The sequence below is a fragment of the Teleopsis dalmanni genome, chromosome 2 (assembly GCF_002237135.1).
Source record: "Teleopsis dalmanni isolate 2A chromosome 2, ASM223713v2, whole genome shotgun sequence".
Taxonomy (NCBI): Eukaryota; Metazoa; Arthropoda; class Insecta; order Diptera; family Diopsidae; genus Teleopsis; species Teleopsis dalmanni.
Window position 1 is genome coordinate 208825362 of NC_051847.1, and position 13178 is coordinate 208838539.

At 34.4% G+C, this 13178-nt stretch overlaps 2 protein-coding genes across 2 annotated transcripts in view; one reads left to right on the plus strand and one right to left on the minus strand.

The window, feature by feature from the left end:
* Positions 1–1358: 1358 nt before the first annotated feature.
* On the minus strand, positions 1359–6703 carry LOC119676653 (guanylate cyclase soluble subunit beta-1-like). Its single transcript, XM_038087904.1, has 8 exons — positions 6693–6703; positions 6326–6426; positions 6084–6202; positions 4263–4412; positions 3705–3987; positions 3236–3481; positions 1705–1816; positions 1359–1566 (listed from the first exon to the last, which is right to left on the minus strand). Exons 1-8 carry the CDS (start codon positions 6701–6703, stop codon positions 1359–1361), a joined length of 1230 nt encoding a protein of 409 aa, XP_037943832.1.
* A 1629-nt stretch (positions 6704–8332) lies between these two features.
* Positions 8333–13178, plus strand: part of LOC119676655 — a 71481-nt gene continuing 66635 nt past the window's right edge. Inside the window, exons 1-2 of the mRNA XM_038087905.1 lie at positions 8333–8423; positions 8483–10108. Of these exons, the coding sequence (XP_037943833.1) occupies positions 8555–10108 (1554 nt within the window). The 5' untranslated portion in view covers positions 8333–8423; positions 8483–8554. The remainder of the gene's footprint in view (positions 8424–8482; positions 10109–13178) is intronic.

The window sequence follows — 13178 nt, forward strand, 5'->3', positions numbered from 1 at the left end:
ACACTTTCAGTACAAAAAAAACAAGCCTTGCTAAAACACATAAATGACTTTCAATAAAAGTATAAACGGTTAAGATTTTTTGCTTTTTATTCTGTTATGATTAATATGTTATAAACAAATAATTTATTTAATAAAATTAATTGGTTGTTATAAGATTTTTGCTATAAATTCTTTATTGTGTTGCACTTACTTGGTCAAATCATCTAGATTCATTACACTTGGATAGCATTGAAATAAAATCCGATCGGTTTCTGGAATATACATCATTTGGCCCTAACATAAAAACAAGATCATAAAATAAAATTTATAAATAAAACCAACGTTTACGAAAGGCTTTGATTTGTACAAAATTTGTCAAGAAATAATTTTCTGTACTAAAAAATAAAAATCGAATTGTTTTAAAAATGATTTTTTTGCGGAAATGATTTTTCTCTGCGTTTTATATTTTATAATAAAATTTGCCACAAATGGTCACATACTAAAAGCCAAATAACAATGCCGAATAAAACAATAACACAGTTTTTGGAGGAAAGGCGGAGGCATTAAAAAAATTGTAGAATTGTAAAATGTAATTGATATTGAAATGAAATTGAGGAATATATAACGTGTTTGATTTTGCGGTGTTGACAAATGCACATTCTGAGAATGTAATAAAACCCAGCCTGGTTTTGGGCAACGTGGCAGTTGGCGTCGTCATCAAAGCATCAAATTAAAATTTATGTTTGTACATTTGACAGAAACCGACATAATCGAAATTGTAGCCACAACTGGAATCGAAATCAAGTCTGACACATACGTATTTCGGTAATAGGCGGCACTGCAAAGCAGCAAATGATGACAATGCCAATCGAAATGAAGTACCAGTACATCGCATTTTTTTTCGACTAGTCCATGCTGCAATCCTGCTAGCATTTTTTTGAGAACTCTCACAGAGATTCATTAGAATTCGTCGCACGTACACTATTTCTGTGGTTCCATTTACCAAATTAGTAAAATGGAAAAAATTTTTCAAAATAATATCAACATGTTAGCTTTTGATGAAAGTTTTAATTTCTTTCGCATTCCGTGTGCGTACCATAAGCGAAAAGTAATGCAAAGTGTGTCAAAAATTCAAAGCACATTTGAAATAATACACTACACACAAAACCATTTCATAGGGATTGGTCGGTAGTCCTTGTTATGATGTCACCGACCAATCATGTCTTTGTGGCGGAGTGCAAACATTGAAAAAAGTTAACGACAATGGAGTCAAAATAGATAATTTTGCTAGAAAGTATAGTTGAGCTACTTTTATAGTTTTCGCTGTTCCATTTCATTAATGAAAACGTTATTGATGATCAATGTGGTTTCAAAAATATTTAATTAAATTTAAAAATTAATACAATAACTTGCCATCCATCGCTTACCTTCAGTCTCAAGTAGCGTTCATGTTTACCCATCGCACCTTGCCGTGTCTGTAGCACATAAATTGTATTTATGTGTGCCAAAATATTCTCGAATGTTAACTGTAAATGTGGGCGGATTGCCTCGAGTACCTCTATTAGGGAACAATTGTCGTCGGCCACTCTGAAAATTTATTTTTGAATTGCTTTTAAATTTATTAATATATAAAATTTTTTTTTTTATTTTGATATTATATTATTTTATATTTGGCAAAATTTTATTGCAGTTCAAGTTTCTTTCTTTCGTATGCGATGTACTTACCTCGGTAAGACTCTTGACACTGATTTTCCAGCCTGCACAATTTTCATTTGTCGATCGAATATAAGATGAAAGGGAAATACTCTACAGAATGTTGCCGGAGATATAAGCGGAGCTGAAAGACGAAATTGAAGAAGAAGAAGAAAAATAAAATTGAAAAACCAAAATGACCACAATTTTCTTTTTCAGTTGTGTTTATTACTCGTACATGAAAATGGTTTCAAATTTAATTCGAAATTTTTGCTATTTGAAGTGCACTTTTGGATTTTTAGCTTTTTATGGCATTTCATGTCATTACTCAGGGAAATTAAAAAAGTAAGTGAAAAAAAATCAATATTTATTTTTATATACTTATATATATTGAACTCTCACAAATAGTTTAAAGGACAAAAAAGAAAATTTACTAAGTTTTGTTTTAAATAAATGAAAATCAATTTAGTAGAATCAAGTCTTTTAAAAATTATGATTATCAATTATCTTATAGTTATAATAGTATATAAAATATTATAATAATAATATAATAAAATGCTATTCTTAAACATACAGCAGTTTCATTGGAATAGAAGTATCAGTACAGTCTTAGATTCTAATAATTATAGATTTAGTCTGTGATCTTAAGAGTTATCAAAATTTCCCAAGTTAATTTAAATAAAATGTTTATATTTGATTTAATGATTTATGATATATAAATGAAATTTTTTACTATAATATAACAACTTATTTATATATGGGAATAGGAATGAACGGGGTTCTTGCTCCAAACGAATCGGTGCACTGCGACTATGATTGATCTTTTGTGCTGTTATACGCCCTAACCGAACAGAAGACATTCCGCCTTCCAAATGAAGACTAGAATGTCGTCTGTTGAGGACCTCGTAATGTCAGAAAGGGAGAGTAGTTCTCGACCCAGTGACCTCACATAGAATGTGACTGCAAGCCTCATCTGCTTCTTAGCAGAGTCGACAATCTATCTCTTCGTACAGATCCATTTTGTTAAGGTAACAACGCAGCTCATGGTGAGCCGTTAAATATCCTAGCAGAAACCTCAACTCTGTTCTGCTGAAAAAAGATATATTGTCAAAACCAAAGATGTCAGATTTATTATTATTTTAACAAATGTTTAGAATAATGTAGTAGTAGTCATAGCAATGGTTTGATTGCATATTCAAATTTATAGGAAAACTTTTTATGAACTTGATATTTGCAGTATTTTAAATACCAAGAGTAATTTTGGACCTGTAAATATGACATTCAGTAGTCTTTCAATTAATACAAGTACTCGTGCTGGGAATGTAAATTATTTAAAATAATATCCCGGGTACTTTAATTCGTAAAATAAAACTCACTTATCGAATTTTTTTTTGGATTAATCTAACATAATAAAACATATACTATTTATATCTGGGTAGTGTTGAAAAACACTATTTTTTTTTATATGAATGTACTTATTATAAAAAATTAGTGCTATGTACTCGTAACTTTCACATTAAAAAAAAACTAATTATATTAAATACACAACAAGAGTTGTACTTACAGTCACTTGTGAAGTCAATCTCATCCGGTGGTTCTTTACTGTCATCTTTGGTTGATACATTTTCACTAGATTTTGCATCGGAGCTTATTTCTTTTATTAGAAATTGTACGTGATCGTAACGTTCAATGTCGTCGCTTTTATTTTTCAGTAAACGTAAGCATTTCTGTTCCTTTTCCGCATCGCTATCAAAACTTTCTCTTTGTGAAGAGGCGGAAGTTGATTTCTTCTTTAAAAAAGGACATTGTTCTGCAAGGATATGAAATATATCAACAAAAAAATAAAGAAACAAAAAATTAAAAGATAAACGACATTCCACGCAATGTTTCTCTTTAAACTTAATATTTATTATGATTAGTATTTACGGCTATGTGGCATGTAATCTTCATTAAGTTAACAGCCGTTCCATATGTGCTAACATAGCTAACATATTAAGGCACTGACACAGACACAGACACATACACATACTAACCTTGATTTCTATTGCTTACATCTGTGCTTGTCACATTAGCTAAATTATTATCATCAGCTTCGTTGTTATTGTTATTAGTGACATTAATGTTGTTGCTATTTTGATTGTTATTTTCTTCTGTTGCAATTGTTGTTGATGTTGTGGCTGATTGTTGTTGCTGCTGCTGCTGCTGTTGTAATTGCAATGAGAATACATCATCCTTTTCATCTTCCTCCATTGGATCACCTTTTCTTTTGATTATTTCTATTTCAACTTCAACGCCATGTAATTTTGATGCTACAGCCTTTAAATTAAATCGTATATACCATGTATGTATAATAAATTTAATATAAATTTCCAAAGTTAAAAAGAAATTGTGTAAATTATATTGATAGTATTATTTATTAGTTGCGAATTTATTTAATATATTTTAATCAAAAGATAAATTATACTTTTAAGCAGTTTGAAAGTTTATTTTTGACTTTAAATAACAAATATACATCAAGAGTCATAATAAATCCGCTTAAACATCACTCAAAAGACATAAAAAACCATACATCATATTTGGTGATATCCTACCTTTACAATTCCAATGACGATGTGTTCTAAACCGGGTCGTTCAGAATAGTAATGCAGTAAAAGTGAGCCATCCTTCTCAGTGCAGCGAAACGAAGGGGCACGCATGCCAGGATATAAAGTACCCAAGTGGTCATGTAAAGCATCCAAATTCTATTCAGCAAAGTTGGTATTGTAGTTTGGTGTGGCAGCAATGTAAATATGTGGGCGGTGGCAGTTGCAGTTGCAGTTGCAGTGAAAGCATCAGCAACAGTGTTGCAACAGCGATTGTGAGTTTTTATGTAAAAAGAATTGAATTTTATTCAATTTGATTTTCCATTATGACAAACGTTCGGATGAATGAGTATTGAACAATGTGAGCATTACAACAACAATCGAATACAAGTAAATAAATAAAAAAAAGTGCAATATTATCAGCAACAAGGCCACTAGCAACAGTAGCATCAATAGTAGAGCAATAGCAATAGCAAGAGCATCAATTGGTTGAAATAAAATTAAAAAGTGGAAAATTTAAAATAAATCGATTGAAAGCTGAACTAAAAGGGATATATTATTAACAATTCCTCTCACAAAAAAAAAACTAATATAATTGTTATCGCAATAGTGGTGGGAATATATGTGTACAAATCGAAAAAGTGAATACAAATTATTTATATTGTGGGTTAATTAATATTTATACACTAATAAAAACAATAGTATTCACAACAACAGAATGTTGAGGTTTTGTTATACATGACTAAAGAGTAATTTGACTTCTGTGACATCCTTTTGAAATGTTTTATACATTGAAGCAATGTAGTATGGTTATTAGTGAAAAATTTTTCACTATAATTGGAGTCAATATTTAGTTTGACAACACCTATACCTACTGTAAACTATAGTTGCGACATTATATTATATATAATTATTTTTGTTTTTTCTTTGTGCAAAAAACAATTAATTTATTCACAACATTATTCGTGTTATTTTATATAGTAATTAAACTATTTAAGTGATCTGAGAGATATTGTAATTAGTGGTTTAATATTGTATATTGCTTAATGCCTGCGTAAGTTTTTAATAATAAAGGCTTTGCAATTGTTATAGAATTTTTTATTCGTTTTTTATTCGTAGATAATTCTCGCAAAAAAGAAAATTTTGATAGATCGGGTAGACACTTCGTAAGGCTCCTACCGAAATTTGTCAACAGGCGTTGGTATACAACCCGCAAGGGAGCAGAGAAAGACGTTCTCCAGAACCAATATGGAGAAGGTCAACATTAAATGCAATAAATACAGTTTTGCAGCCTCTAGGAAAAAGAATAAGCAACATTACTTATATAAAGGACGTAGTGCTGCGGCGCGAAAGGTAGAAGTGACTTATAGACAGCCTACGGCAAGTATAAAAGGCTGCTCGAAAGCATTGATCTCAAGCAAGGCTTATTATTATTATTAATTCTTAGCATATACCAATTTGTTGAAGGAACTTGTTCTTTTAAGAAAGGAATTTTTATTACAATGATCTTTACTATTATTAATATAATGCTATCGTTTATTTAAGCCAGACTAATATACTTGAAGAATGATTAACAGTAAAAAATGTAGTTACCAGATTGTTGCACTTATAGGTATATGAGTGCATTTACTTCTAACTAAAACTAAATTAAATTTTTATTTGATTTATCGAAAGTTGATGTTGCTACATTGTTACTGTTATAAATAAGTTTATGTACTTTGACACTAGATTGAATTTAAAGTGACTTCACTACAATCAAAAAACTAATAATTTAATAAAAATAATAATTAAATAATAATTTTTTGAAATAAGAAACATATTAAACTGTACCTGTAAAAAATCTCTGGGTGTAGCACCTAGCACTTGTAATATTTTATCATACCCAGAATCTTGACAAAATTCAAAAAATGTCTTTCCAAATAATTCTAAAATATCATCTGCTGGAATATCTGTAATTTAAATATAATTAATATGCTATATAAAATTTATTATACATAAATCAAAAAATTAAACTAAAATATAGTTCATTTAAATATTATGTGGTCATAATATTTTAGGTCAACAATACTTACTTAGTATCTCTACTGCTGCTCCAATTAAATTATATGTAATTTCATCGTCATAAATTTGTCTTACCAAAAATTGTCCTTCCATGTTGACCATTGCTTTTTTTCTAAAATGGAAAAAAATACATTTTTAAATCAGAATAATTTTCATTTTAAAATTAAATACTTTTAATTTGTATCATCTATGAATAACTTATGGCGTTTTCGATTGATAAATCTAGAGTAAATTTTTCAACTGAGATACTCTTTTAGGGTTCGTGTTCTAGTTTGAACGGGATATGGTTATGCGTAATACAGTATGTAAATACCTTGAGCCTATGCCATATCAAGACCATGATGCGTGATATATTATCACATCCTTCTCGAGGTGAACCTGTTTTTCATGTTGGCTATCATGTCGGCATAACAGAACATCATGGATCTAGAGAGGAAAACTCGATAAAACCCGTAATCTCCGGTGTTATTCGACCCGTGCCGATGAGATGAATAGCACTACGTCAGTGTGTTTTTAAACGGAGACCTCCGGATAACTGGCGCCCTCCGGTTGTAATTTAGCCTTATCCGGGTATTGCGGATCTCTGCCCGGATGGACCCTCCCTTCTCCGCAACTCGTGGGTTTAAATATGAATGAACCAATAACTAATAAAAATAAAAATTCTATAGCGGAGAGCTCGGCTAAACAGAGCTCAAAATCTTCGGACACTAAGTGTCCAAACAAGGTACCTACCGCGACTTCCAGTGGTAATAAAAAGGTGCCTCCAAATCATAAACAAAATGTATCGACGCGCTCCGGACCACTAATTCGGTCAGGCCCTCCTGGGAGGAGGAGTTACAAGGAACGCCGAGCGGCGACTAGACTGCTCGAAAGATACGGCAATATTTCGGTTACATCCGAATCTATGAAGGCCAGGATTGCCTGGGCTAAGCAGGTCCTCGATACCTCGAAGGACAAGCAGGAACCTGCTACGAAGCGACAGCGCTCATTAGATGAGTCAGCTTCAAAACCTGATGCCAAAAAGGCAAAATTTCGTGGCAACGCCACAAATGCAAAATCCTTTAGCGACATGCTGAAGGGTTCTTTAATAATGGGAGTCATTGATGAAAATGACCCGGATGGCACAATTACACCTGCTAAGTGGGACTTAATTGAGCTCAAGCTCCTTGACATTTATGTCGATCTCCTGAAGGACTTTCCTGGAGACGGTCCCACTTGTCGCGATAGTGGATGGCATCAGGGCCATGTGAAACTTATCGCCTGCGCAGATCAGCGTTCTGTTGATCTTTTTCGCAAAGCCATTTCCAGAATTGGTGAGGCATGGCCAGGCGCCAAACTTAAGGTTGTTACTAAGGAGCAAATCCCTAGTCGACCAAGAGCGCGTTCCTGGATACCAGCCCATCAGTCCGATCCTCAGCGGATTCTGGAACTTATTCGGCTAGGAAACCGGCAGTTAAACACATCAACGTGGAAGATTACCAAGCTGGAGGAAGTCAAAGGTAAATATAGGTCGGTCAGTTTTGTGATTGACAAAGCATCCTTGGCCACTTTGGCGAAATCAAACGGTGTTATTAACTACGGTTTCTCAGCCATCACAATGAGGGTATATAAAAAGGACGAGGAGCAATCCTTACCTAACGACACAGGTCCAGCAGCACCGCAAGGCACTGTTGATACCATAATGGAAGCGGGTGATATTGAAACTGCTACCGCAAACTCAGTGGGCCCAGTAGAAATACTGCCTACCACTTCTGATTCAATAAATATGGACGTGACTATGTCCTCTCCAGCTCCTTCAATTACATCTGAAGAGAGTATTGGTACGCGCTATCTTTTTGACGAAGAAGAACTTTTGAACTCTGAAAATGAATCTGAAGAAGATAGCGCGCTTGACGTTACAGTGGTGGACACTACCACATCCAAAACAAATCATGATGCGGGTACTACAAATTAACCTGCACCACTGCAAGGCTGCGTCCGCCAGCTTGTTGCAATGCCTCAGCAACAACGAGGCTGATATGGTCCTGGTGCAAGAGCCATGGGTTTTCAAGGATCTTGTCTGCGGACTCAGGACTAAAAACTTTGACTTAATGTATGCGGTAAACAAGGGTAAGCCTAGATCCTGCATATTAATAAATAAAATATATAACGCTCTCATGCTTTCGCAGTATAGTGACAAAGACCTAACCGCAGTAAGTATTGAGGGACCTTGGGGCCAGATATGGGCGGTATCTGCATATATGGCTCATGATCACGAAGAGTTACCATCAAGTAGCCTAAAACAGCTGACAATTGACGCTAGGAGACTTGGTGCAGATATCATTTTGGGTTGCGACGCAAATGCGCACCATGAAATATGGGGCAGCTCAAACACGAATGAACGTGGTGAGTTACTTTTCGATTTTATTTTTAGTAATAATCTTTTTATATGTAATGACGGTAATAGGCCGACTTTTGTTACCAAAAACAGGCAGGAGGTTTTAGACATTACCGTGACTACTGCCAAAATTCATGGGTCTATAAGAAAATGGAAAGTGTCCACTAGACACTCTTTTTCAGACCATATGATTTTAGAATTTTCTATAAACTTAAAGAAATCAAGTACCCCCAGTTTAGAAACTTTCAGAAATGTCAGGAATACAAACTGGACAAAGTACAAATCATCTATAAATGAGCTGCTGACAAACTCTACTCTTTATCCGCCAGAGAATATAAATGATCTGGACGAGCAGGTAGGAGATCTTACCTCAATACTTAATGAAGCTTTTAACCTTGCCTGTCCTTCAACTCGACCTAGTAGGAAGAGTAACCCACCCTGGTGGAATAGAAACTTAGGTCAATTGAGGAAAGAATGCAGGAGACTTTTTAATAGGGCAAAGCTAAATAGAAATGAGAGTGACTGGTCTGAATATAAGATCTCTCTGCAGAATTATAAGAAAGAACTACGTAAGTCTAAGAGGATTAGTTGGCAATCATATTGTCAAGAGATTAGTAGGGACTCTGAAACCTCTAGACTACGCAAAATCCTATCTAAAAATCCTTCTGTTCCTGAGTTGCTAAGAAAACCGGATGGGACTTGGTCAAATAACAGTAGGGAGTCACTAGATTTATTACTAGATACCCACTTTCCAGGATCCTTTGCTTCGACGGAATCCTCAGAATGTTTAAACTACGCACCGGTAAACTCTATCAAGTTAAACCTACAAACTCTAAAATGGGCCATTTTTAGCTTTAAGCCATATAAATCACCAGGACCGGATGGTATTCATCCTATTGAGCTGCAAAACTCTTGGGATCAAATACAAAACTGGCTTCTGACCATTTTTAAATATTGTCTCATTTTTAATTATGTTCCAACTCAATGGAGAAAGGTTAGAGTTGTTTTTATTCCTAAGGCGGGTAAAACCTCTCATAGTAACCCTAATGAACTCCGTCCAATTAGTCTTTCATCTTTCATGCTGAAAGCTTTAGAAAGAATTATAGACTTTGAAATAAGGCGCGTTATAGATCCCAATCTTTGGTCACCGTCACAACACGCCTACACTAAGGGTAAATCCACAGAGACAGCACTCCATGCCCTCACCTGTACTATTGAAAAAACTCTTAAAGTAAAAGAATTTTGTATAGTGGCTTTCGTAGATATTGAAGGAGCTTTTAACAATATTCTTCCCAATGCAATAGCTAACGCACTCTCGCGTCTGGGTGTTGAGGATGCGCTCATCAGCTTTATCGGTCAGCTACTAACTGGCAGAATTATTGAAGCACAAATGGGTGTATCAGCAACACACAGACGGGTAAATCGAGGTACCCCCCAAGGGGGCGTACTCTCTCCTCTCCTCTGGAATATAGCGGTGAATGAACTGTTACAAAAACTGGGGAGAGCGGGATGCGGGACAGTTGCTTATGCGGATGACATTGCACTAACAGTTACTGGAAAATATGCTACTAGTTTAAGGGATATTTTGCAGTATGGCCTGAATATCCTTAACAATTGGACACTGACATGTGGTCTCGGGGTTAACCCCAGAAAAACAGAAATCGTAGTATTTACCAGAAAACATAGGTTTCCAAATCTTTCTCCACTCTATATTAAAGGTTCTGCGATACAATATATTGAGAAAGCAAAATTTTTAGGCATTGTTTTCGATAGGAAACTGAGCTGGAAAGAAAATGTTTTGGAGCGGGCTAGGAAAGCAAACATTGCTTTGCTCCTTTGTCAAAAAGCTATTGGTAAAAGGTGGGGTTTGCAACCACGTATCGCTCAATGGCTATACACTGCTGTCATTAGACCAATACTTCTGTATGGCATTGCCATATGGTGGACAGCTCTTGATAAATCTTCGTACTGTACGGTACTGAACAGGGTTCAGCGCAGGGCTGAACTCTGTATAAGTGGTGCTCTGTGTACAACACCATCTATAGCACTAGATCTAATGCTCCATTTAATGCCACTTGACATCATCAGTAAGCAGTTGGCAGCATCATCTGCCCTAAGACTTAAGGCTACTTCACAATGGAAGGCTAGTGACTATGGGCACGGCTCGATTCTAAATATTTTCAGTCCTACTCCAAATAACATTGACTACACCTCTCCGATTCTCGACTTTGATAGAAAATTTATTGTTAGATTCCCATCCAGGGAAGCTTGGTTGTCAGGAGGTCCCTCCCTGGGTGAGGGTCTGCAAATTTTTACTGATGGTTCAAAAACTGGGAGCGGCGTAGGCAGTGGAGTTTTCTCAGAGGGGCTGAATATATCCTCCTGCTATAGGCTTCCGGATCACTGTAGTGTTTTTCAGGCAGAAGTAATTGCCATTAAGGAAGCTTTAGCTTGTCTAGAAGTAGGTAATATACTTGAAAGGAATATATATATACTATCGGATAGTCAAGCTGCTTTAAAGTCCTTGAGTTCTGTTCAATTCACATCTAGGACGGTCCTTGACTGCTACACATCTCTAAATGAGATGTCGACGCAGTTCAATATTTCTCTAATCTGGGTTCCCGGTCATAGGGATATTTACGGCAATTGTAAAGCAGACGAGCTAGCCAGACGTGGTGCTTCAGGGAACCACTCGGAACACCTAAACAATCTGGGCATATCGTTGACTTCATGCAAATTGATTTTGAGTTCTTCCTGTGCCGAACTTTTTAATAAAAGATGGGAAGACTCTGCGATATGCAGGCATCTGTATGCAATGTGGCCACAGACCAACAATAGAAAATCGAAATCTCTTTTAGAGTTATCCCGTAGAGATATCAGTCTTGTAGTGGGTTTACTAACAGGTCATTGTATTCTAGGTAATCATGCTAGGAGACTGAATCTACCGTTCAACCATTTTTGCCGCAGTTGTGGTGAGGATGACGAAAGTGCCTCTCACCTGCTTTCTTCGTGTCCGGCACATGCACGGCGTCGCCTTAAATTTTTGGGGGCTTTCTTTTTTGAGGATCTTGACGAACTTCGAGAACTCCCTCTATGTAGCATTGTAAGCTTTGTTAAAGGTTCTGGATGGTTTTAGCCCGTGGGTTCTAAATAATACGGTATCACAATGGGCCTATGGGCCTAAGTGGATCCCCCTGGGATCGCCGGTTTAACCTAACCTTAACCTACTCTTTTAATGTACTTTTAGTGTATCATTTTTGATTGCTAAATCTGGAGCAAAATGTATAACATTAGAGATTAATTTATAACACTCTAGATATTTTGTCAGAGTAGAAAAATCATCCTAAATTAACAGCTGTTTTATATAATTTGAAAAATAAACTATGACTTGAAACTAACATTTTTTTAGTCGTGTTGATAGCCATTTGTATTTTTCACAAATTATTTATATTTTTATTTATATATATATTTTTTATTTATATATATATATTTCACAAATGGCTACTAATACGACTAAAAAGATTGTTGTAGAATGTTTGATTGGGCAATGAGATTTGATAGATCGAGAGTAAATCTAGTTTGAATCCAGACTTAGCAATTAAAACGCCTTTACTTTTCAATGAATTATTCTAATATTAACTGTAACTATGAAAGAGAAAAGTGTTATAACTCACTCAATGCAGGATTGGATTATTTTATATATTAATTAAACAAATGTTGTGTAAGATTGATCGAGCTCTTGCAAACACCATTCCCTAACCAACTTTTCATCTTGAGAGAATTTGTAAATCATATTTTCTGTTTGATAATATATATAACAATATAATAATAATATAATTTTTCTTTTTGACAGGAGAGATATTATATAGTATATGTGTTTTCTAAATAGATGTGATTATTAACTATTACAACTGGCATATCCTGTCAACTAGAATTTTTATATTCTAAAATTTTTATATTATATCGCAATTTCAGTCATAATTTATTCAAAAATTATTCATATAATTTACTAATTAGGATAAATATTTTTTTTTGCTTAAAAAAAAATAAATAATTCTCAAAAATTTCCATTAAAAAATGTGGAAAAATTATTTTACATAAATTTTACTGAACATAATTAATATGTTACTCGTACTGTAAATAGTCTGGCGTACCGCAAATATCTGATATCTGCGCTGACGTCATTTGTATAAAGCAACTACGTAAAAAATTCCAATAAATTACTTTTAAATAATTTTTTTAATACATTATTTGAGACTCAAAATAAAAAAGAAAACTGTTTCCATAAAAAATCCATTATAATTTTCTCTTTTTTTTTGTAATAAAACTTTTTAATGAGATATCAAAAAATTTTGATTATCCATGAAAAACAATGAAACGTCAAACCTTCAAGAGTTATACGCTATAGACTTTTCTCGTATTTTTTTTTAAATATTTTAAAGCGTACTCGACTGTCAACACATTAACACTTCAAATTGATAACGTGC